Source organism: Capricornis sumatraensis, chromosome 16, assembly GCF_032405125.1.
Source record: "Capricornis sumatraensis isolate serow.1 chromosome 16, serow.2, whole genome shotgun sequence".
Classification (NCBI taxonomy): domain Eukaryota; kingdom Metazoa; phylum Chordata; class Mammalia; order Artiodactyla; family Bovidae; genus Capricornis; species Capricornis sumatraensis.
In genome coordinates this window covers 52,941,303-52,966,615 of record NC_091084.1, presented here as the reverse complement: position 1 = coordinate 52,966,615, position 25,313 = coordinate 52,941,303, and the positions used below count along the sequence as shown (strand labels likewise).

Here is a 25,313-nt window from a genome sequence, read left to right as displayed (position 1 = left end):
AGAATGTGGGTTAGAAGGGCCAAGGATGATTACCTGACTGTGCTGCTCGCACTGGAGATCCAAGATCACGTGGGGACCTGCAACTCATTTTACAAGACTTACTTTGCAGAATGCCCCTTGGGGTGACTTGCCATCACACTTGCCTCCTCACCCCCTCGACTTTTAAAATTGGGCCTGATTCACAAACGTCTCAGAGCCCTAAGCACTTGAGTAAGAAACACCTCTATTTGTGAATCCACCATGACAACTCCTCATCTTTCTCTAGCACCTTTAAGAAAAGCTGTTCCATCCTGGAACTCAAGGATGGTGAGGTTAGGAGGTTATACATTCTGATGCTCACATTCTACAGATAGGAAACTCAGGCCCAGAGAGTTGGGGCAGCCAGAGCCAAGGAAGGAACCCTGGGGTGGGAGGAGGCTGAGATCTGGGATCTTGGCAGGATGGCCACGTACTCACTGATGACACTGGGCAAGTGATGGGGCACTTGTGCCCTATTAGCTGCCCATCCAAGGGAGCTCACCATGAGCCCTCCCTAGTCACTAGGGTAGTGAATGCTCAGCCTTGAGCCTGTTGCCACACTCATATTGGCCTGGCCTCAGAAAAATTGAGCTATTGGCCTCAGTTAACACAGAGCAGCTGGAGACAGAGCTAGCACTAGGACCCAGGGGGCAGGTAGCAGTCTCTCTGGCTGGAAGGGGTGGCTGGAGTGCTGGTGGACATATCTCCCCTGTGGCTGTGGAGTTCTGGCCAGCTCTGCCTGGGGAGGGCCAGGGAGCCCCAGAGCTCTGGAGCCAGATGCTCTGGAAAGCCTAGTCTAATCCATGGGAGGTGTGTGAATACGTACAGGGGTGCTCAGGAGGACTGGGGCTGGACAAGGACCAGAGTCCGGGACTGGAGGAGGATTCAAGCTCCCAGCTGGGAGTGCGATGGGAGTGGAGATTTTGTCTACCCACCTTGTGAACCTTGAGGCCAGTGGTTGGTAGGGGAGGCAAGCTGTGGGCTCTTGATTGTGGTGGGAGTGTGCCCATCTTTGGCTCTGAGGGGTGTGGTGTGGGGATGTCTCTGGGTGGTTCTAGGGACAGCTGCTTGTGTATCTTAAGTAGGCTGTTGCAGAGGTGTGTACCTCTGAGTGTGGGAAGGTGTTGGAGATAAAGGGTTCACAATTAACTTCCCGAATCCCTTTTCTAGCACCTCCTCGCTCTTCCTCTCAGAACCCTATCTATCTTGGACCCTCCTCAACCCCTGCCTGAGGACTGGTCCGGCCAGGTCCTCTTCGGGGGCGATGGGGGCGGGCGCTAGGACCCGGCTGGGCGGGGTGGGGCGGGGCTCCAAGCCCCGTCAGCTGTACCTCCGCAGCCTGGAAAATACCAAGCGCAGGCGAGCGGAGCCCCCGAAGCCCCCAGCCTAGCCCCTGGGGAGGGAGGAAGGTGGGGTGGGGGGCGGGTGGTGCGCGCGGGGTCGGGGGAAGCGGGGCGGGGCCGGGCGGCGGGACCCACTGCTCCTCCCCCCAGAACCCCCGCGCGGCCCCGGTCGCCCGGGCAGCGGCGGCGGCGGCGGCGGCGGCAGAGGCGCTCGCACCCCCGGCCCCGGCCGGCCCCCGGCGAGTAGCGGGCGCAGGTGAGCCTGCCGGCCCCGCGGGCGCCCCACCCCGCCCCCACCACCGGCCCCGCGCCGGCGCCGCTGGCGAGTTAGTTGAGCCAGTCCGGCCGGCGCTGCGCGGACCCCACCGGACCGTCCGTCACCTCGGGTCCCGGCCTCCCCTGGGTCCCGACGGGCTTCCCCCACACCCCGATACGCAGCCCCCACTCCGGCTCCCACCCCCGGCGGTCTGAGGTCGGGCTTTTGCGGAGAGAGAGAGGGGCGTACTGCCCAGTGGCGGCGGTACGCTCTGGCCAGGGGGCCAGCCCCTGCCTCTCTCGAACTCGCTACCTGCCAGGACCCCGGACAGCCGCACGCGCGCCCGCAGCGTTCTGACTCCTGTTTCCAAACCGGTCTTGCAGGTCCCTGGAAGGTGGCGTCAGCATCTGCAGCCGCGTCGACGTTGTCGGAGCCTCCGCGGAGGACCCAGGAGAGCCGGACCAGGACCAGGGCCCTGGGCCTCCCCATGGAGCAGTCAGCTGCCTCCCCAGAGCCCCCGGGGCCTCGGCCAGTCCTGGGCCGCGACAGCGTCCAGGTGCCCGACGACCAGGACTTCCGCAGCTTCCGGTCAGAGTGTGAGGCCGAGGCGGGCTGGAACCTGACCTACAGCAAAGCTGGTGTGTCTGTGTGGGTGCAGGCTGTGGAGATGGATCGTACCCTGCACAAGATCAAGGTAGGGTGGCCCCGCAGCAGGTGCAGCCGACACTGCGCCCTGACTCCCTCTGACTGGGAGTCTCCCTGTCCTCCAGCAGGGGTACAGACACCTGGCTGTGCACCTCAGAGTCTCCTGTGAGGACCCAGGAGGCACAGTTTGCTGGGAGACAGGGGGTGTGACTCACTCAGCCCCTGCCTGCTCAGGGAGGTGGACCGCAGCCAAGCCCACCTAGGAGAGTGGCCTTCCTCAAGGAGCCCTCTGCCCTTGAAGCCTTTATCAGGTCCTGACTTGAGTCATCTCAGGTGGGAGACGGAGCCTTTCTGTCCCGAATCCCTGATTCTCTCAGCCTGAGCTGGGTCTCATTCCGCACTCTCTGCGCTTCTTCCTGCCGGATGCTCTGCTCTTCCCTCTTCCCTCCTGGCTGTCCCCTGAGTCTCTCCTGCAGGGACTCAGGATCCTGGGTGGCAGATCCTGAAAGCGGGGCTTAGATGTCCCTGCCTCACACAGGGCCAGGCTGGGCCAGCAGGCTGGGAAAGGAGGGACCAGGGTGTAGGCCAGCAGAGGCAGGGAATATGCAGGCATAGTTGGCCTCTCTCACAGCCATCCACTCCACTCCTCACAACCCCATGATTTTCTTCTGTTTGTCAAAAGAGGGCCGGCTTGGGGTTTGGGACCCTGTGAGTCCACCTCCCCTGGGGACTAGATGGGGAATAGGCTAGTAAAGACTCTGATGAGAGGCCTCAGTGACTGCCTCCAACACAACACATCTGGCATTGCTGTGAGTGCCACTTTTCAAGGCGGCAGATCTCCCTTCCGCGGCTCCTGGCAGTAGACTGTGCCCTCCCCTCTCTCTTGCCCCAGCCTTCCCGCTCTCCTCAAACACGTGGAGAAGTGTATTCCTGTGGTGGAAGCCGGCAGAGGTGGGAGCAGGGCAGTGGACTTGGAGAGCACGCCCGCCCTCCCCCACTCCAGCCCCTCCTGCCTGGGATCTGCCCTTGGATTCGGATTTAGCTCTGGCATCAGGGCCTCATAATAGGGCCAGAGATGACTGACCTTCCCTGCTGACCCTGTGCCTTTCTGTCTCACTTTGTCTTAGTCATTTAGAACTTCGTCTATCTGTCCTCACGTAGGCACCTGGCTCACCCATTCTGCCTTCCCTGCTCCCTTCTTGACTCTCTGTCTGCACCCTGGCTATCTGACTGTCGTTTTCTTTCCCAGTTCCCATGTCTGTCTCCTTTTTTCCCTTTCTGGGACTCTTTACCTGGGCCTGAGGACTCTGGGCCGGGGGCTTCCCCAGAGCTGGACCTGTGTCTAAGCCTGAGGAGTGGGGAAGGGCAGGGCCAGTGGCATGTTCCAGCTTAGTGCTCTCCAGGGACAGGGACACGTCCTATCCTTTGCATCCTCAGCCTCCAACACAGGCCCAGCAGGGATGTTGGTTGAATGAAGGATGGAAGGAACGAACGAATGAAGGAACACATTGAATATAAAGTGAGCAAAGTTGTTGTGAGAAAAAGGTTGTTTTCCTGCCTGTAACCTGGGAAAGGCTCAGGCTGGCCTGTGCCAAGGGGTAGGGAAGCATAATCTCCCCATCAAGCTGGCTCTCCAGAAGGAAGGGTAGGGGAAAGTCTGAACTGAGCCGGGGACTCCCACCCTCTGTGTCAACAGAGTGGAGCTGCCTCCTCCATCTGGCTTGGTTAATGAATAAACCCAGCCCAGTCCAGGACTGGAATTGGTGAGTCTGGGAGCCAGACCTCCACAATAGACCCCTTGTGGCCATATCAGATTTGTCAGGTGTTCTTCCTTGAGAGTAGAGGGGACTGGGAAAACTGGGGTATTGTGGGCTTGTAGTTAGGGCGTACACCTGGCCTTCCTTCCCTCTCAGACTGAGCAGAGGTTGGAGGTGCCTTTGCAATCCCCTTTTCAAATTCACTCCTTACTGGAGTGCAAGTCCAGAGAGGAGCAGGGGCTAGCCCAGGCTCACACAGCCAAGCCCCAGCCAAGCCAGGCTTGGAACCCAGATCTCTAGCCTCCCAGCCTAGTGGTCTCTTTTGTGCTCCCCACAGTGAAGGGGGCTGGGGCCATGAGGTGAGCAGAGCTGGGGCCTAAGGAGGGTGCTGAGCCTTGGCTCAGGGAAGGGAGGTGATCTCGAGATCTCAGATCCCCTCAGCATAGCCACGCGGAGCTCTGGGGGACAGGCAGAGGTCTCCGAGCTCCCCAATCCCCAAGACTCCAGGAATCCCGTTTCCGATAACCCCTGCTCTGAGTCGAGCATTTGTCTCCATTGCCTGATTGACCTTCAGACCAGTCCGGGGCAGTAGTAGGCTTATCTCCAAGCTGCAAAGAAACTGAGGCTGAGAGAGGTATGGTCACTTGCCTGAGGTCACACAGTAGCTGAGGCAGGAGTGGAACCCAGGTCAGCCTGGCTCCAGAGCCCCTGCCTCTCTCCACTTGGGCTCACATCTTGTCAACATTTTGGCATTTGACCCCATCAGTAACTCTGGAGGACACGGTGTTCTCATCATCCCATTCCTGTTGATAAATGAAAAAGCTGAGTCCCAGAAAGGGGAGTGGCTTGCCAAGGTCACACAGCAGGTCTGAAGCCAGAGTTCCCAGCGTCACTCCAGGAGACTGGGACTCAACCACAGGTATTTGTTGAGCTCCCTGCTCCCCACAGCCGGTTCTTGGTCTGCCCCCTGAGCTAGGAAAGCCAGCTGCCCGTTGGACATGCCCTGTGCACGTGAATCTAGGGTGGGAGAGGAGCCACCTAGCTGCCTACCTGATTGATTTCCTCTACCTCACCCCCCTTCCCCCAGACTTATCTTCTCCCTACCCCTGTGTCCAGAGGTTCCTGGAAGTCACTGTGGCTCTGGCCCAGCATTTGGAGCCAGAAGAAAGGGACAGAGCTGCTGGAGGCCACCTCTGCCCTTTCCCAGCCTGTGGTCTGGCCTGGTCCCAGGCTTGCATAGTGCTCTGAACACCAAAGAGGAGGCAGATACCGCCTCCTGTGAGGTCAGGCCTTGTCCCAAAGACTGATGCTGAACATGGATCCTGGGCCCAAGGGCAGAGGGCTGCTGGGCACCTGAATGCAGGTCTATCAGTGCCCAGGCCAGGCTTCCTCAGAGCTGCTGTAGAGGAGAGAATTGGGAAACCAGGGGGCTGTCATTTATTCAAGCAAGGCCAGCTGGAGAAGAGGCTGAGGTCCAGTCCTGGTTATAGTGTTCTTTTGCTCTGTGTGTGACTGTGGGCACATCCCTGCCCTCTCTGGGCTGTTTCTCCATCTGAGCCATGGGGCTCTCCTGGCTCCAAGAGCCTCTAGACTCGTACCTGTGCTGGGTCCCATGGAGAGGGATGAGGCACAGGGGACAGAAAGCCGGAGATGGCATGGCATGGCTGGCCCAGTCCTGCCCTGATGCTCACGTGCTCAGGTTCTCTGATCCTGCTGTGCACCTAGCTACCTGAGAGGCAGAGGGTGGCCAGACCTACAGAGGGTGGAGAGAGACTGACAATTCCAGATGGCTCCCTGCCCACTGCTTGAGGCAGATATTCACAGCCAAATGACTGAGGCAGGAGGGGTTCCCAATGAGTAGGGGCCTTGAGGGCCTTGGCTGGAGCAGGGGTGTGAGGTCTCCTGGGGGAGCATGGCTGAGAACCTGAGGTTCCTCTTGCCACAGGAAGCTGAGCAGTGGGGACCTATCTCTTCTGACTTCCTGCCCTACAACTGCTCCTCTTCCCCTTTGGAGAAAGCTTGGTGACCCCTCTCTGACCTGTCTCACTGTCCACCTGCTTCCATACCACAGCCTCCTGGGTACCAAGCTCTCAGGCTAGTTCTCAGGCCTGTCCTCTCTCAGCACCTCATTTTCTTCCCCTGTGAAATTTGGGATCATCTCAGGGATCTCCAAGGACCCTTCTTACTCTTAATGGTCTATGGGACTCAAAAGGGTCCTGGGGATGGTGGAGACAGTCACAGGGCCAGGCGTTTTCTTCAGGTCTTTCCACTGAATCTTCACAAGTGTCCTACGAACTCCATTGAACAGATGTGGAAGCTGAGGTTCAGGGCAGGAATTCACTTGTGCAGTCAAACAGCTTGAAGGCAGCTGAGGCAGGATCAGAACCCAGGTCCTTGAGACTCCAAGGCCAGGATAGCTTCAGTGTCTTGGGCCTGCTTATTAGCACCACTGGCCCCTTCGACCTCCTGGACCCTGTCGCTCAGAACCCACCCCTCTCTTCTGCCTTAGGTCACCCTGTGCTGTCATTGCGAGAGGGCACCCTGGAGGGGTCCCAGCCAAGCAAGAGCCCAGTCCTTACTGTGTGACCTTGGGGTTCACGTTACCTTTCCGGGTCAGTCTTCTTATCTGTGGTGGCAGAGGCAGGTTTTAGGGGTTTGGATTCGGTGAGCTCAGGTTTAGGCTGGGCTTCTGCCCCCTCAGGGGCTCAGTTTCCATATTTCTCTAGAAAGATGCTGGGCAGGTGGTTTGTAGAGCCTGGCCTTAGGGCATGGTAAGGGTGTCTACAGTACTGGACACAGGGTAAGGATGGAGAGCTAAAGCCTTGCTGGTCTGTGCTGTCTGAGAGGTCCCTAGATGGGGCTCCGGAGTCCAGGCTGGGGTCCTGATAACCCCTGTCCTGGATTCCTGGATGGTTCTAGCTCTGACTTGGAGTAGGGGCAGCTGGAGGAAGTTGTCCAGACCTGTCCTTAAGAAACAGGGCTCCCAGAGAGCTGCCCCCCAAAGTCGGGGTCTGGATCTTCAGGTGGAAGAAATCAGAGACAGGAAAGGTCAGAGCTGGCTGGAGGCTTCAGGGAGGTATTCCTGGAGGTCCTTCCTACAGGGGGAGAGAACAGGTTTCAGGGTCCTGGCCATGTGGCCTTGGGCAGATTGCTGCCCCTGCCCCAGCTTTAGCTTCCTCTTCTGTCACATGCGAGCAGCTGTGCTGGCCTGCCTGTCTTTGGGCACTTCATTCAGGTTAGAGACAAAGAGGGAAATCAGGATGCTGGAACAGACACTTGTCACAGGAGCTGCAGAGACCTGGAGGGGGCCTCTCAGCCATCCCTGGAGACCAGGGAGGGCTTCTCAGAGGAGGAATGCTCAGGTGATCGGTTTGGAATTGGGTTGAGAATGAGGAGTACAGGTTTGACAGCACTGGGAACATTTCATACAGAGGAAGAGGTATGTAAAGGCCCCCGAGGAAGGAAACAGGCAATGTTGGGAGAAGTGCAGGTGGTATATTGTGGGTTTGGAACTCAGGGGGCTGGAGGTGATTAGACAACTAGATCAAGGCTCTTGAATTTGGGTCCCAGAGGTTCTAGGCTACTGGGGAGGGTTTTAGACAAGGTGGGTGGTAGGAGGAAGATGCTGCTCTATTTGTCTGCACAGACTTGCCAAGGCCTGCAGTAAAGTAGGGCCTGTGGGGAGTGGAGCACGGGATTGCCTCCAGAAAGATTTTGGAGGGATAAGGGACAACATAGTGGTTATAGCATAACTCTTGAGCAGGCTGGGATGTGAGATAGGATAAGATGTGCAGCCCCTGGGGGCAAGGAGCTGGTTGGGGGGGGTGCCTTCAGTCAGTCCACGCTGGGCGCAGAAGAGCCCTCAGGCCCGCAGGCTGGCTCTGTGCCTCCACGACCAGCTCCCCAGGCTCTGGCTTTTAAACTTTAACGAGCCCAGCTCAGTTTCCAGCCGAGAGTCTTTAAAGTTTCAGGAGATGAGAGAAAGGAGGCAGTCCTGGAGACAGATGGGTTTCCTTTCTTCCCCTGCTTCTCTGTGCCTGGTAGAGCCACCTGGAGCCAGAGCTGTGGGCTCCAGGACCCTGGAGGCCTGGCACTCTTTAGGGATCTTGGACCTAAGGTGGACCTCTCCAGTCTGTTAATGAGGGGCCAGCAACCACCAATGGAGTTAGAAACTCTATTTCCGCCCTGCTCTCTTACCTTTACCCCTTACCTGGGCAGGTAAGCATCACCCCCACCTGCCCCCTCAACAGGGGAGAGGAAAGGTGCTCAGACCAGGCACTGGGCTTGAGGTGCCTGGGCCTCCTGTGCTTCACTTTGTCTCCTCAAGCATATTTGGTCTGGCCTCAGTGCTCCAGGGCCCCTGGAGCTGCAGAAACACAGGCTGTGGAGGAAAGTAGCAGGCCCAGAACTTAGTGGTGGGTCCCACACCAAATACAGAACCCTCTCACTTGTCATTAAAGAGAGGCTGGACAGGTGGCACTGGGCAACTGGAGCTGTTCTCCGGGGCTTTAGTATAACAACTGCCTCCCTATCTCTCAGCCTGGCTCCCCGAAGGCGGCTACTTGTTGCTTCTGACCTGTGTCTAGAATCCTTCTGTCTTGGGGCAGTGGAACAATGCCTGCAAGTTTTCCTCCTCCATGGGAAGTAGGGGTGAATCCCACCTTTGGTCTCCTCTGCATCGCCTGGGCCATTTAATCTCATCCTTTGAGTTTCCTGTCATCTAACCCTGGCTTTCTGAGAATCCCCTCCAGCCTCTCCTTGATGCCCCCTTCCTAGTTTTGCACCCTTCTAGATTGCCTCGGGCCTGGTACTGGACCAGAAAAGTGTTAAGTCTGAAGGCAGAGGCCTGACAACCAGAGCGGATGGAGTTCCCTTATGTGTCTCCAGTCTTCATTCATTCAACATACTATATGGTGAACATACTATACACCAAGTATATCCAGGAATTTAGTGGCAAACCAAACAGATCAGACCCTGTTGTCATGAGTTTACATCCTGAGGAGGAGATAAGCATAAGATACCAGATGGTGTTTGTGTGTTATGAGGACAGGATGATGTGATGGGAGTTGTCTGGCCTTCTATATTTGGGCCTTGTGTGTGTGGAGCTGGCCTGTGGGTGCCTGTGTGTATGATCTGGTCCTTGGTTAGGGTAGACTGTGAGCCCATCAGGGGCAGGGCACCTGACAAGGGTCATTAAATCCATATTGAATGTGTGTGTGTGTGTCTGTACATGCACCTGAGGTTGTGTGTGTCTGTGCCTCTGAGTGTGAGACTGCGTGTGTTTCTGTGTCTGGCATTACTCTGTGTGTGTGAGTCACACCCCCTCACTGCAGCAGAGTTGTCTCTGATCCAATTATGTCTCCTCAGCTGTCTCCCAGCGGCTTCCGCCCCCCCAGCTCAGCCTTGGCTCTGCCTTGGTCTCCCCCTCCCTGCTTCCCTGCAGCCTCCTGTCTTTGCCTCTGGGCCTGGCTCTGGGTCTCAGAGTCTCCCCTTAGGGTGACTCTATCCCTGTCTGTGATGGTTACTACCTCTGCCTGTATGTCTCTACTTGTCCCTTTTCTCCCCCGCCCCCTTTTTTTCCCCTGTCTCAATCATTTATTCGTTCAGCAAACCTCTTCTCATGCCTCCCACCCACTCTACCAGCCTCTGTGCTGGTGCTTGCGGCCTGGGGATGGATCACACCTGAGTCCTGCTCTGAAGTCCTAGTGGGGAGACTGATGGAGATGGTGACAGCCTTCCGTGACTCCTCAGGCCAAGGGAGACGTGGGTGACAGCATGGTGGGGTGCAGTAGTATCTGGGTAAGACCTGGGGGGCCCAACAGGAGTTAGGTGGCAGGCTGAGAAGGTCTTGGTGGGTGTGGACTAAGGGTGAGGAAGGAGAGGAGGATGAGCCAGAGTGGGGAGGACGTTTTAGGGTTTGATCTTGAAGTCGGGGAGAAGCAGCAGAGGCGTTCAGGCGGGGCAGTGCCATCATCACTGGGTTTTGTTTTTTATTTTAATTGGCTGCGCCACATGGCTCGTGGAATCTTAGTTCCCTGACCAGGGATCGAGCCTAGGGCCTTAGCAGTGAAAGCACAGAGTCCTAACCCGTTGGACCACCAGGGAATTCCCATCACTGGGTTTTAGAAAGCTCCTGGCCGCAGGTGACAGCTTGACCTGGAAGTCAGGAAACCAGAGTTGAAGGTGGGGCTGCAGTGGTCCAAGCAAGGACGGTCAGGCCTGCCTGAATCTGGCAAAGGGAGATTGCTGGGAAGGTCATGGCCAAGCTGAATCCCAGGTTCCAGGCACAGGAAGGGAGCAGAGGCGGGTGGGCATTGGGGTTGGGTAAAACAGCAATAGTGGACGTGGTCAGGATGAGCTTTGTGGGCTGTGCAGGGGGTGGTGCCCAGGGAGCTGCTGAAGATGCAGTCCAGAGCTTACTAGAGAGCTTTGGGAGCCTGAGGCCACTGGCAGCCCCTGAAGTCCTGGGAAGTGTTTATCCAATTTGTCTCTGTCTACTTGTCTGTGTGTCAGCCCTGGCCCCTGTCTTGTCTCACTGATCTCCCCGACTGTCTCTCATTTCTTACAGGCCCACCCACTCTGTTCTTTCCCAGGTCTCCCTCCTCTGTCGGGCTCCCCCACCTCCCCCAGGGCTGGAACAAAGTGGTGGGAGCTCCAGACCAGGAGGTCAGCTTCTCAGAGGTCAGAGCAGGGTGTGCCTCAGACGCCGAGGTCAGATGCCGAGGCCTGGGGGGCGGGGGTCCAGGGAGGCTGCTGGAGACTAGGGGGAGGGCAGGGGGGTGGAGGCAGAGTGGGGCTGAGTCACTCAGCCCTGGTAGAGAGCAGCAGAGGGGCCTAGCTTGGCCTACCTGAACAGCCTCTGGGAGCTGTGTTTCGGGTAGACATGCAGTACCACCTCCCACCAGTCTCAGGAGGGCCACACTTTTGTAGAGAAGATGGGTTGAGGTTGTCTGGTGCCAGATGCTCTTCCCTTCAGAAGAGGCTTGTCTAGTCATTTTGCAGATGAGAATTCTGAGCCAGGGGAAGGAGAGCCTGTGAGGGGCCCACACCAAACCTGCTGCGTGCTTCAGCTCCCCTCGCTCTAGGCAGAGCTGCCTCCATAGCCCAGTCCCTGGTGGGGACTCCCCAGGGACAGGCCTTATGTGGCCAAGTGCTGGCCCCCCTGGGATTCCTTGAGTCCTTGACAGCAGAGCCTAAATCTTAAAGAACAACTTTAGCAGTCGACTTTGGGTCACACTGGGTTCCTGAATAGTTCTTCACGTTTCTTAGCCACTATTTACAAATGGGCCTAATCTTCCCTCCTCCTGGGCAGTTGAAAGGATGGAATTAGGAGAATTTGCAAGGCCCCAGCACAGCACCTGGCACAGAGCTGGCACGCTGTTAACGTTTGCTGAATGGATGAATGAATGAACAGTCTGAGGTACCCAAGGGACAGCTCCATTTCCTCCCGCTTCCATCCTTCTTCACTCGGGTTACCTTGTGGAACCGCATGAGCTCTGTCCTTCCCCCAGCCAGTCCAGGCCCTTTCCAGTCCAGCACCTCTGCCAGGAGCCTCTTCCGTGTCCTTACATGTGGGTGCCATCTGCTTTACATTCTGCAAGATCCTGCTTCAGGGTGCCCCTCCCTGTACCTTTGTCCCCCTACTTTTCTCTGTCCCTGCCCTGAGCCCCCAGGTTTCATCCCTGTATCCTGGCTGAGAATGGAAGGACTCTGAGTCCCCTCTGGCTCCACTCTCAGCATGGCTGAGTACACAGAGCATTTCCAAGGCAGCTCAGCATCAGCCTGGGCAGCCTGAAGCCCGTCTCAGCTGAGTCCAGGCTCCCAGGTCTAGGGAACAAGGCCCTTGGGATTCTGGACAACGCTGTTAACCTAGAGAAAAAATATATAGTTTCTTTATCTTGTATAAACTCTATTGTACCGACAATAACAAGAACCCCGAAATGAGGCACAGCCAGCCTCAATTCCCAAGCAAAACTTTTCCCTGTTTCCTTCCAGCTCTCATTCGAGGGTGTAGATAATTTATATACAATCAAGCCTGTGGCACAGATACAAGTTTGTGTCCTCTTTTGTTCATTTAACATTGCATCTGTGGAAATTTCTTGCTTTGCTACAGAATTATTAATTCAGGAACATTTCCGGCAGCTGCTGCCTGCTAGGCCTCTCCTGGGTTCAGAGGGGCCCCTGCCCCTGTCCAGAGGGACCCCACTGTCCTTCCTCAGCAGCAGCGCGAGAATCTTCAGGGTAATGAACCATTCTTAACTCAACCAGGCCGTGCTGTTGGTGGTGTTCCAGGCTGTCCTCCAATATATTCTGCTAATTACAAATGCAATATTACTGTCATGAGTATTGTAACAGAACTTTTTTTCTTATTTCGTATTACCACCCCCCAACCCCTCAAGTAAAATTTTCAGTTCCTGGAGGTCCAGAAACTGAGTTAAAAGATACATTTTTGTGATTTTAAAAATATTTGCCAAATTGCTTTTCAGAATAGTGGAACCAGCTTTTGCTGTCACTAACTGGGTAACAGTTTTACCATATCCTCATGAGCAGTTGGGTATTTTGTATATTTTTGCTAATTTACTGAATGTAAATTGATGTTTCAATACAGATTTAATTTACCTTTTTTAAAAATCAGAGTTATTAAAGGTCTTACAGAAAATCCCAGAATATCCTTTAACTAGTCTCTGCCCCCTCTCCCCACTTACACTCCATTTTATAAGAGGATGAGGGTAGAAACAGAAATCAGCCTCACGTGCCACAGAGAGTTTGATGAGCGTCCAGGAGGTTTTCACAACGACCCTTCCTTCTTTCTCCACAGAGCACTGAGGGCCACCAGTCATGGCCCAGAGCTCTAAAAGTCGAGAAGCTCACATGGGCTTGGCATCTTTGGTGGCTCATCTGTCCCTCTTTCCATTCAGGCAACGTTTCTTTACTAAACTACGCCAAGCACTGGGGATGCCAAGACGAACAAGGGGCCAAGATGAATTGATGCATCACAGTGTTGCTGATGAAGGCAGCCAGTGGGGCGGAGGAGCAGGCCCCAAGACCAACCTGCAGAGTGTAGGGACAGGGTAGGCTGCCTGGGCAGGGCACAGCCAGGCTCAAGTGGGAGGACAAAACAGCGAAGAACCAGCGAGTGGCGGTCTTGGGAAAGCGGGCCCCAGCAGACCTCTCTCTCCTGCACACCTCCACCTCTGCTTCCCTGTCCCTTGTGTCAGTCCCCTGGAGCTGCTCTTGAGATTTGGGGCGGCCATGAAAAGGCCTTGCGGTCTCCTTTCTGGGGCCCCAGGAACCCAGAGGCAAGGGCAGGTGCTCCAGCAGCTGGGCTTCATGTTGTGGGGCCTCTGGGAGGGGCAGTGGAGGGCCCCGAAGCCAGCGAGCAGGCAGTGAGTGGCCCCGGGGAGGAGGACTGGGAGCAGAAGCAGCCAAGGCAGAGGGGCTGCTAGCGCGGAGCCTCTCGTGCGCCGTGTGTCCTGGGCCAGTCTCTGCGTCCTTCAGCACCTGGACTGACACGGTGAGGGCAGTGCCTGGTGGTGGGCTGTGAGGGTGGAACCTGTGGGCTTGGGCAGGGTCCTCCCACCCCCTCCCTGTCCATCCAGCCTGTGGAGGGTTCTGGGGGTATTCTTGTTGTTTTCAGCTTTCTTCCTATTGCCTTATCCTGCCTTTTGGTGTTAGCAGGCAGGGCCTGCGAAGTCAGGGAAAACTGTGCGGGCCTAAGGCTAGAGGCAGGACAGCTGCCACAGGGGGCTTGGTGTGCAAGTCTCCTTTAATCCTCACAGCTTTACTCTGAGGGGAGGATTATCCCTGTTTGACAGATAAAGATACTGGGACTCAGAACTGAAGTCCTTTGCCCAGGCCAAGGCCATACAGGCAGAAAGTGGCAGGGCAGAGGCCTGTCTGACCAGACAGCCTGGAATTGCTGTGAGTGTGAGCCTGGGAGGGAAATGCGATGCTCCAGGCTTCTCAGAGGAGACTTCCAAGTGCAGAGCTCCAGGGCTGGGCTTCAGAAAAAGCAGGGCCCTGCCTTTCAGGCCAGTGAGAGCCAAGGATGGAGTCAGGAATTTGGTTCAGAGGAAGAATCGCTGAGCTTTGCCTCCTTGGTCAGCAAGTCCTTCTGAATACAGTGAGCACTTCATAATAACCACCAATTAACTGAGGCAGCCTCCAGGTGCCAGCATGTTTGTTTTTGCTGGGTCAGTCCTGCCTCTTGAGGAGCGGAGCATAAAGTCCTGATGCTTTCAGGTCAGGCTCCCCAGGCTCTGGTTTGCTCCACCACTGTTAGCTTTGTGGCTGTGGTCAGTCATTGTACCTTTCTTAGCCCCACTTTCTCCATCTGTAAAATGGGCTTGATGATATCCATCAGAATGTTGGGAGGGTAAGAGACAGTGTCTACACAGGATGCACCTTGGCACCCTTGACAACTGGCAGAGGTGGTCTGACCTAAATTTCAGCCCCTGCGGGGTCCACGGTCTGGCGCTGCCGCCTCCTTTGTGGGATGATTTGGAGCACTTGATACTGGTTGTTGAGGTCTATTATTTGAGGCTGTGATTGATTTGATAGCTAGTGCTCCACCCTGGTCAGGAGTGCTGCTTCTGTGTTAAATATGGCTCTTTTGGGAGAGGATGATGTGCTTAATAGTTTTTCTTTAACAAAACTGCTAAAATGCAACATGGTGGGAAGTCAGCACAGCCTGAGGGAGGTTTTGGAGCCCAAGTGGACCCCTTCCCCTTCTCTAGGCCTCAGCTTCCCTGGTGGTAACCTGAAGAGGAATAGTGGAAGAGGTTGTCTCTGAAGTCCCTAGGTCTCTGGGATAATCTGTATGCCCCATCTATTCCACAGGCAAGCATATTGGAGACCCGCTGTGTGAGGTCTCAGAGTCTGAGCCAGACTGGGATCCATCTGCCCACGTCTCAGTTTCCTTGTTACTGCCCTGGCCATTGACCCTCAAGGTCACACCACAGCCCTGTGGACATGACCTGACTTCTTTTCTTCTGTCTTTGGTCTGCCATCTCCCTGGGTCCTGGGAGATACTGCAGCCCCTCCTCGCGACACTTCCCTCCTCCACTGGACCATCTGCCAAAGCACAGGGCAAGGGGTGGGAGAGAGGCGGAGAGGAGAGTGAGACACCGGGATGGCCCTGGATCTTGCTCTGTACTGATTTATTTAAGCCTCCAGGCCTTTGCCACCCACCAGTCTGCCTGCTGGAAATGCCCTTTCTCCCCTTTCAGCAATTCAGCTCTGTTTAGGTTCCGTTGCCCTCTGATCCCACAGTTCCCGTGCCCCCTGCCAAGTTCATTCTCCCTTGGGTTTTATGTCCCCTTCTCTCCCACTTGCCACTTGATGGGCCCGTTTTGGGGCAGGGCCCAGGTGTGGTTTACTTACCCGTCCCAGCTGCCCAGTTGCAGGCTTGGCATGCAGCAGAATACTGCAGAAGGTAGTGAATGGATGGATGGAAGGGCAAGGCCAGGTGAGGCAAGAGAGGTGCCTGGGGCCCAGAATATAAAGAGATACATGCACACGTCTGTGGTCCTGGCCTTATGGAAGGGTGCATGGCTGCTTGTGGAAGCCTACTTAAGTAATAACAGTACTGGTTTGGGGCATACCTGCCACGTGCCAGGCATACTGCATACGTTGAAAGTGTCAGTTGCTCAGTTGTGTCCGACTCTCTGCAACCCCATGGACTGTAGCCTGCTGGTCTCCTTTGTCCATGGAATTCTGTGGGAAAGAACAGTGGAGTGGGTTGCCATTTGCTTCTCCAGGGGATCTTCCCAACCCAGGGGTTGAACCCTGGTTCTGCATCGTAGATAGATTCTCTACTGTTTGAGCTACCAGCGAGCTCATTTTTGTCTCATATATTATCTCATTTAATTTGATCACAACATCCCCATGAGGTAGGTATTTTTATTATCAACATTTTTCATACAAGGAAACAAAGACTCAAACTAACTAAATCTTGTGCCTAAGGAGAGGAGTAGAAATTGGAACCTGGGATTGCCGGACTCAAAGCGTGCAGGAGTCACCCTGATGGCCTTCCTTGCTTGTCCATTCCCTCTGACCATGGTTCTGTGGGAGTTCTGGGCAATCTCAATTTTCTACATCAAGGAGTCTGGTGGAGTGTAGCGGGTACAGAGTCTAAAAATTTCTCTGGTGTCACCTGCTCCCTCTGGGCCTCAGTTTTCTCAACTGTAAAATGACTGCATGTGAGACTTCCTGCAGTAAACCAGGCCTTAAGAGCTTTGCAGCCAAGCATGGCTTGCTCCCTGGCTGAGCAGCTCTGGCACTGCCTCCAGTTCAGTTATGGTTTCCAGGAGAAGCTCCCAGGTGTCCAGCCAAAGTGACTGACTTGCCCAGGGCCCAATGGCTATGGATTCTAGTCACAGCCCTGCCCACCAGGTGCTCTCTGATGACTCACCTCTGCTCCCACCCATCCCTCCAGGAGCCTCTTAGAATTACTTTGCCCATGTGGTAGCTGCAGTTGGACACAGGAACGGCGCTGGATGTAACTGACCTCTCTTGCCTCAGCCATGCAGCCTCCTGGGGGCTGTGGAAAGAGGCAGGCCCAGAGCCAGGCTGGTCACCTGGACTGCCTCGGTCTCCTTACCTGCAGCGCCACCACCACAGCCTGGGTTCTCACCTTCTCAGCAGGCCCTGCAGCCGACCTTCCTCCCGAGGAACGTACCATGAGCCTGGGAAACCTTTGAAGTTTCCTTCTTTATCTTAAAGATAAAATATCACACAGAGTTTATCCTCAGCTTGGTGCCTGTTCTGTCTTGTGCCCCGCGTGCTCCTCCCGCTGTCTGCTGTCTGAGAGCGAGGCCCTAGGTCCTGAACGACAGCAGTGTGCACCCAGCTGTGGGTGCAGCTGGCCCTGGGGGCATTGAGGCTGGCCTGAGGGAGGAGGACTTCCCAGGTGGACTCTAACCTGCAAAGCATAATTCTGTTGTCACTCTCTCTTCATACACTCACGACCTGGGACAACACATTTGAGGACTTGCAAAGCCAAACCAGCTTCCAAACTTGGTTTAGAGAAGTTCTGGTTTCCTGAGAAGTCACACATGAGTGCTCCTTGAGGGTTATGAGTATTGGAAGATCCGGTTTTTAAGTTTGGCTGCTTTCTTGCTCTATGATTTGGGCAGGTTACTTCCTCTCCTGAGCCTCGGCTTTCTGTTTTGCAGCACAGTGGAGAAGCTGGGGGTGAAGGGTGAGTGTGTGTGTTGACCGTCCGGTGCAGCACCTGGACCTATGTGTCACCACACAGCGGACACTTGCGTGGGTGCTCCTGAGGATGCAGATCCAGCCTCTGCCATCTTCTCCATCGCATCCCTCTCCTCGCTCTGTTTACTGTCTCATTTATTCACTCACTTGTGTCCCATTCGTCTCTCTCAGTCTGATATAGTTCCTGAGTCTTTCCTTGACTTTCGTTTCCCTTAGAGGCCAGATATTTTGTAAAAGCCCCTCATTTAGGGTTTGCCCGGTCCTCCTCATGATTAGATTTAGATCATGCATCTTTCATTGCATTCTGTCAGGAAGCATCTGAGTCGCAACTTGCCCTGTCACTGATGACGTTCCCTTTGATCACTTGATTAAGGTGGTATCTGCCAGGCACAGTAAAGTTACTGATTTGATGGAAGGTACTTTGAAACTCTGTAAATACCCTATTCCTCATTAAAACATTCAATGTATTTATTTATTCATACTTGTATATACTTTGGTTTCCTATTTTAATCAGTGGAATATAATCTGTTACTATCATTATTTACCTTAATACATGAGTTGGCCTAGCTTTCGCCCATGGTAGGAGACCAACTGTCTTAGTTTGCCTGGGACTGAGAGGTTTCCTGGGATAAGAACTTTCAGTGCTAAACTGGCAAACCCTGATGAGTTGGTTATGGAACCAGTGGGGAGCCCTCCATGCCTGCTCCTGTGTCTGGTAGGCAAGGTCCTTATCATTTTGTGAGTACACTGTCTTTACTCTCTGGCACATTAAGACATTCCAGGCTCCTCCTGTACGTACTCCCACCCAGTCCCAGGATCACACATTTCTCTAAGAAGACCTGGCAGCAGGACCTTTTGAGTATTAGGCTGCAGCACACCCTGGGCACTGGAGCAGATGGAGCTCACTCAGCTGGCCAACAGGCCACTCTGTCTTCTCTGCCACGGCCTCTTGCTGGACACCTACTTTCCACACTGAGCTTCTCTGGAAGCCTGATGCCCCACGTCTCACCCCACACAGCTGACCACCTCCTCTGTGTCCCCTTGGACGGTCTGGGCACCTCCCCATCTCCATACTAGTCTCCTCTTGCAACTGGAAGCCTCTGAAGGACAGGCCTCAGATTCATCTCTGACTCTCCTGTGCTCTGCACAGAGCTGAACCTGGTGAAATGACTCAATCTAGTCATACCTTCTTGCGGAGTAGAAAAGCAAACAGAGAGTGGGGAAGGAGTCTTTTCAGTCTGAAGCTGCTCTTCAATTTCAGTTTTCTTTTTTTTAATAATTTATTTATTTGGCTGTGCTGGGTCTTAGTTGTGGCATGCAGGCTCTTCCGTCTCCATTTTGGCACATGGGATCTAGTTCCTTGACCAGGGATCAAACCGAGGCCCCTCTGCACTGGGAGCACAGATTCTTAACCACTGGACCACCAGGGAAGTCCCACATTTTGGTTTTCTTGACTAAAATGAGGCTAATACCTCAAAGTGATAGTGTATAGAAAGCACTTAGGATAGTGCCTGGCAGGTGGTGAGCACACCTCTCGGGATCTCTGGGGAATCTTTTTATATAATTTTTTTCATTATTGAAGAGGCAGTACTATATATTTTAGAAAATTAGAAATACAGACAGCAAAAAGAAAATAAAACTATCATATGCTCATCATTTAGAGATTGCCGCTGTTAATACCTTAGCTTCCCAGGCCTTTTCTGTGCATAGATTTCCCCCGCGGCCCCAAAGTGAGATTATATCATGCATCCATTCTGTAACTTGCTTTTTCTTCAGGCAGCAATATCCACAATTTTGTCTCAGTAAATTTTCAGCACATCTAATTAATACTCAGACCGTGTTCACATTTCTCCAGTTGTCCCAAATGTGTCCTTTCTGCTGTTGTGTCCAAGCCAGTATGCAATCCAGGACTGCACTTTCTATCTGGTTATTTGTCCTATAAATCTCGGTCCCTTCTTTATGACATCGATGTGTAGAAAGACTAGACCAGCCGCCCTGCAGAATGTCTCATCATCGGGCTTTGTCTTGTATTCTTGTGGTGACACTTAACTTGTTCCTCTGTCCATTGTATTTTTGTTAAGTGAGGCATATCCAGGGCTTGATGAGTTCACTGGTGCCTAGAATACTCAATGGGTAGTGTCCTTCCTTGTCCTTTCATCACCATTAGTGGGGCCAAGGCCTAACAAGATTAGGGGGAAGGCGATGTGACCCCTCCCTCATATGGTTGCATGTATTTACTTTTTAGTAGAGTGGTAGTTTAGTATGTCTAAACACCCAGTTCTGGGAAACCTTTTTAAGCTACACAATAGAACTTGTCCATTTGTTGAGGGGAACTTGATACTGGGGTTTGGGCTTTCGGGTGAAAAAAAAATCACAGAACAAGGATATGGGCTGAGTTTCATCTTGCCGAGTGTAAATCTAATGAAACCTGGTTCTGTTTTTATTTGCTTTCCAGACGTGTGATCTAGGTGAAGTCCCAGCTTTCTTTTTTTCACTTTTTGGCCACATCCTGTGACACGTGGGATCTTAGTTCCCCACCAGGGATAGAACTCATGCCCCTTGCATTGGAAGGTGGAGTCTTAACCACTGGACCACCAGGGAAGTCCCAACCCCAGTTTTGCTGCTTATCAACTGGGTGACTGTGATTGGACTTCTTATCTGGCAGAGTTATTGTGTGGGTCAAATTTTTTTAAAAAAAGTTTCCTCTGCTCTTTTCTCCCTAGCTGGAAGGCTCTTTGAGAACAAGGCTAATAAGTAATAAGAATTCAAAGATGTTTGTTAGGGGAATTCCTTGGTGGTCCAGTGGTTAGGACTCTGAACATGAAGAGGGGGCATGGGTTTGATCTATGGTGGGAGAACTAAGATCCCACATGCTGCATGGTGGGGTCAAAAACAAAACAAAAACAAAGATTTTGTTGGATGGTGTAAAAAAAGGAAGGAGGGCAAATGGAATGGCCAGGTGATAAGTACCATGGGGGAAAGACATCCATTTAGGCATTCGTTTGTTCATTCATGCTTTCATTTCATTTAACATGTACTCATGCCGGGCTCTGTACTGAATCAACTGAGCCTCTGCACATGAAATTCAGGGACCTGGAGAGCACAGAGAGAGGAGGAGAGCAGAGTGTATAGGAGTCCAGAAGGTTGGCTGGGTAATTCAGGAAGACTTCCTGGAGGAGGAGACCGGGACGAATGGGGAGGTTTGGTGGGGGCTGAGATGGGGGAGATAGTGTCTCGATGCAGAGGCTAACTTTGTCTGGCACATGTGGCTTCTGGGAGGGCTGGATGGGGCTCATGGCAAGAAGTGAGTCCATGTTGACGTCAGAGGTCGCTGTTCCTCCCTGTCCTCCTCCTCCTCCTACCCCGGCCCCCTTTGCCTGCATGCCTTCCTATCCTGATTAGCGCTTTGAGCCCTGTGTGACCCTGACAACCCATGTGTCTGTCTGCAGTGTCGGATGGAGTGCCGTGATGTGCCAGCAGAGACACTCTACGATGTCCTACATGACATTGAATACCGAAAGAAGTGGGACAGCAACGTCATTGAAACTTTCGACATTGCTCGCTTGACAGTCAACGCTGATGTGGGCTATTATTCTTGTGAGCAGACGCAAGCACGCCAATCCTGGCCCCCTCCACCTCTACCCAGGCCTCTAGCCCAGCCTCTTCCTACCCGCTTCCCTCCTCACAGTCACTCCTAGGGCCAGGCTGCTCAGAGACCTGAGTGTAGAGATATAGGGCTGCCTTCCCTGAATCCTTGTCCGCTCCCAGAGACTTGAGCATATAGAAATGTGTACTCACAAACACACATGCACTCCCATGTTCATGCATGCACATTCCAGACAAACACACTTGCACAGTCATGTATAAAACCCACAGCCACACGCCACCTACTCACCCACCTACCCACACTTCACAGAGACACAGAAATACCATTGTTTTCTCCTACACTCACATTCACATACACAAACAGATCAGGCCAGCAAGGTAAGGGCTCTGTGAGGTGGTGAGGAGCAGGGGAAGCTGGATGCAGGAGGGGAGAGGGGCTGTTCTGTCTCCTTCCTAGCTCCAGAAATTAGGTCTGGTGGGTGGGGTCCCTGTTTAGATCAGGGGGAGCTGGCAGTTAACCAAGCATCCCTGTGTCTCTGGGCTTTGCCACCCCCTTTCAGGCAGGCAGGCCAGTGGTCTGGCTGAACTGTCCCTTGCCCTCCACAGGGAGGTGTCCAAAGCCCCTGAAGAATCGTGATGTCATCACCCTCCGTTCCTGGCTGCCCATGGGCACTGATTACATCATCATGAACTACTCAGTCAAACATCCTGTGAGTCAACGTGCCTTCCCTGCTGGGTGGGCAGGGGAAGGTGCCAGGTAGGGCTAGGCCAGCAGGCCTAGCCCAGGGAGAGGCCCCTGGCTGCCACCAAGACTTCTCTGTGACTTCAGTCCAGACATGAAGCCTCCTGTCCCTGATTCCTACCTACACAGTGAGAATAATGGCTCCTGTCTCCCCGCTGGGGCTTTTAGACGGGTGTGGACCATCACTTTGGACAAGTGGGTGGGAGGGGCTGCCTGGGGAAAAGGGAACAGGAGTGAGATGTAGGGTCACCTGGCCCTCCCTGAGGCTGAGTGTCTTGATCTCCATGGCAGGCAGGACAGGCAAGTGCAGGTGGCCTGGGAAAGGATGAGAGAGAGAGTTTGTGTGTGTGTATGTGTTTGTGTGTATGCACACACCCATGTGTGTGCTTATAAACCCTCACCCCAGACTGGGGTTTTTCTTTAGGGGAAGAGAGGAAATTTAGAGTGGTAATGATGACCTAGTCCGACTCCTCTTTTTCTTCTTACCCTAATATCAGGCCTGGCCTGGAGCGGATGCCAGGGCATGTGAACCAATTCTGTGTGTGTGTTTAGTACTCACAAAGACACCACTTTTTCCCACACCTTGAGTCTCACCTCCCTGTGCCTTCCATCCCCAGAAATACCCGCCTCGGAAAGACTTGGTCCGAGCTGTGTCCATCCAGACGGGCTACCTCATCCAGAGCACGGGGCCCAAGAGCTGCGTCATCACCTACCTGGCCCAGGTAGACCCCAAAGGTGAGGGCTTGGCCCTGGAATCCCATCATGGGATCCATCCTTCCCTATACCACGGCGATGGGACTTGATCTAGTTGATCTACTGGGATCCAGAAGGGCCTCTGTTACGAGGGGTTTTGTATTTTGGGGCATCTGTACCCAAAACATTCTTTGAGCCAAAGTTTGAGACTTTTATAGTGTTTTGAAAAGCAAGGATCAAGGTGGTAGTCACTGCCCCAAGACAAGCTTACAGCTCTCTTCCTGGGCTCCTGCGCTCCCATGCTCTGACTTGCTCCCCTCTCACTGGCTGCTCCCCCTGTCTTGTTGGCTTCTATCCTGAAGGTCTGGGTTTCCCAGGCCCCAGTCCTTTTTCCCTTGGGAGGGCTCAGCCAGCCCCAGGCTTCTGTGGCTAGGTGACCACATGTCTTTCTGCTGAGATCCAGGTCCCTGTGGCCATTGGCCTCCTCGATGTGTCCCTCAGGATGTCTCTCTCCTAGGACCCGAGGCTCAATGTGCCCAATGCTGAACTGTCTCCCTCCCTGACTTGTCCCTTCTCCTGAGTCTCTTCCCTCTAGTCACTCGTACCCAAAACATGGTGGTTGTGGGGGGGTCCCCTATTGCCAGCTCCCAAATCATTAATTAGTATTGATTCTACCTCCTAAATAGCTCCTGAATCTGTCATTTCTTTCCACACTCAGCCATCCTGTCTGTCCATACAGATTTTTTCCCAAAGGACTTATTTTCTTGTGACTCTCTTCTGCTTAAAATCCTTTTGTGATTTTTCCATTGCCCTCACAGTGAAGTCTAAGCCCCCACTCCCAGGTTTCCCAGTCCCTTCTCACAGCATATACCTTCCTACTTGTCTAGGCAACCCTTTCCCTCAGCCTAAAACACCTCTCTGCCCTTACTCATCCCTCCAGGGCTGCTTCACCTCCTCTATCCCTGATGCCCAGAGGAGCTGCTCGCTCCCTGCCCTGTGGGCCCATCCCCCTCTAGCAGAGCACTTGGCACACTGTCAGGCTCCCCCAGACAGTGAGTTCCTCTCTGGGTCCCCAGGGCTGGTCCAGGGTGGGTGTCACTGAGTGACTGTGGAGTGAGTGAGGGAATGAATGAATGACTAGAGGAGGGGTAGGCTCTTGAGCATCTTTGCCCGGGTATCCCCCCAGCACCACTGAGGGTCCACTGGCCCAGGCCCAGAGCTCCCCAGCACTTCACTGAGTGAGTTTTTTGGGTGTCAGAGGCAGAGCAGACGCTTGGGGATGAGGCAGGTGGAGAATCAGTCCGCGGACTCCAGGTCAGGCCAGGCTGGAAGAGGTCATGCAGCAGCTAGGCTTCCTGCACCAGGGGGCTTAGAAGGACAGGCAGAGCAGGCGGTGGGCACCAGGGCCATTCAAGATAGTGGGACTGGGTATGAGAAAAGGGAGGTAAGTGTGAGTTGAGGGGAGGCAGCAGGCAGAAGCTTGACTGGCCAGGATTTTAACTCATGTGTGGCCTGTGATCACCTTGGACCCTGTGGTTTTCTTTCATGCAGCCCTTGGACTCAGCAGAGGGCAGAGGCCGTCGGGTGGTAGAGGTAGAGGGTGTAACAGAGTTGAGCCTGAGGACCTTGTTCTGAGGTAGAAAGAGGGAGTGAAGTCGATGAAGTCTTACAGGACTTGCCTCACTCTGCCCCCTCCTTGTGGAGAAGAGCGTGTTCTCCCTGGAAACCCCGGGTTGGAGTAAGGGAGCTGGTGTGTGTGTTTGTGGGGGGCTGGATCCCTACGGCTGCTGCTTCCTTTTTCTTCTCACTACCATTTCCTGCCCTCATAGGCTCCTTACCCAAATGGGTGGTGAATAAATCTTCTCAGTTCCTGGCTCCCAAGGTGAGTGACCTTGGGACTTGGCGGGTGTGGAGGTTCCGGGGAGAGCGTTCTGGGATGCAGGGATGGAGTCCGGGAAAGCGAGTCAGGGGGCGGGGCTAGGGCTGAGGAAGCGGGGTTACGAAACCCCAGCTGGAGTCAGGATCCTGGGAACAGTGGGGTCTGAGCCGCTGGAGGGCGTGGGAGCGGGCGCGGTGAAGGCCTAGTCCCGCTCCCAGCTCACCCCTTATCCGGCGGTACAACCGGTCCGCAGGCCATGAAGAAGATGTACAAGGCGTGCGTCAAATACCCTGAGTGGAAGCAGAAGCATCAACCACACTTCAAACCGTGGCTACACCCGGAACAGAGCTCGTTGCCGAGCCTGGCGCTGTCGGAGCTGTCAGTGCAACATGCGGACTCGCTGGAGAACATCGACGAGAGCGCGGTGGCAGAGAGCCGGGAGGATCGCACAGGCAGCGCCGGCGGCGGCGAGGGCAGCGATGACGACACCTCGCTCACCTGAGCGCGGCACCACGGCAGGGACGGCGATACTACGGGGCGGAGCCCAGAGGCGGCGGATCCTCCCCCGCTTTCTCCCCTCCCCCACCTCCTGCGCCTCCTGGGGACGCTGGGCTCGGGCCCAGGCTGGCGCTGCGGCCTGGCTGGACACAGCCCCAATAAATGATCCCACAGCCTCATCTGGCTCATCACTGTGCCTCCTTCCCACTTGCTCGGGGGCACGGGCAGCGCCCTCGGTCCCTTTGTTCTACAGTTCATTTTGTTAATTTTATTACCCATCACGGGCTTTTGCTCCTTTAGACATCCCCTCATTTCCCCATGTGAAGCGGGGGTGGTTGTCAACCCTCCTGTCCGTGGTGTGTTCATTCATTAGTTTACTCTTCATTCATCCACCTGTCCTTGTTGTGTGTGCATCCTGCCATTCACTCAGGCTCTTAGGCTAACTTTCACTGCTCTAAGAGAAGAAACAGGTCTGGTCAGGGTCAGAGAATGGGCTTCTATTGTAGGACATGCAGCCCAAGACTCCCTGGGTCCAACCTATGGACTGGGGGTCTGACATGTGCCCGTTGTGACAGAAGGAGGGGCAGAGGTCCTTGGCACTCAGACCACAGGGCTGTAGGCCCAGAGCTTAGGTTGGGGCAGCATTCTCTGCAGGAAGTTT

General features: G+C 54.4%; 1 protein-coding gene across 4 annotated transcripts; it reads left to right on the top strand.

Annotated features, from left to right (window-relative positions):
• Window positions 1–878: 878 nt before the first annotated feature.
• Window positions 879–24,781, top strand: STARD10 (StAR related lipid transfer domain containing 10). Of its 4 annotated transcripts, none has more exons than XM_068988585.1 (7): window positions 879–968; window positions 2,001–2,311; window positions 20,684–20,831; window positions 21,447–21,550; window positions 22,200–22,317; window positions 24,105–24,157; window positions 24,408–24,781. In XM_068988585.1, the coding sequence occupies exons 2-7, from the start codon at window positions 2,105–2,107 to the stop codon at window positions 24,654–24,656; spliced, it is 879 nt and encodes a 292-aa protein (XP_068844686.1). In that variant the 5' UTR covers window positions 879–968; window positions 2,001–2,104; the 3' UTR covers window positions 24,657–24,781. The 4 variants fall into 4 exon arrangements, with proteins under 4 accessions (XP_068844686.1, XP_068844684.1, XP_068844687.1 ...); XM_068988583.1 differs by having other exon boundaries at window positions 903–975; XM_068988586.1 differs by having other exon boundaries at window positions 958–979.
• The last annotated feature ends 532 nt before the right edge of the window (window positions 24,782–25,313 follow it).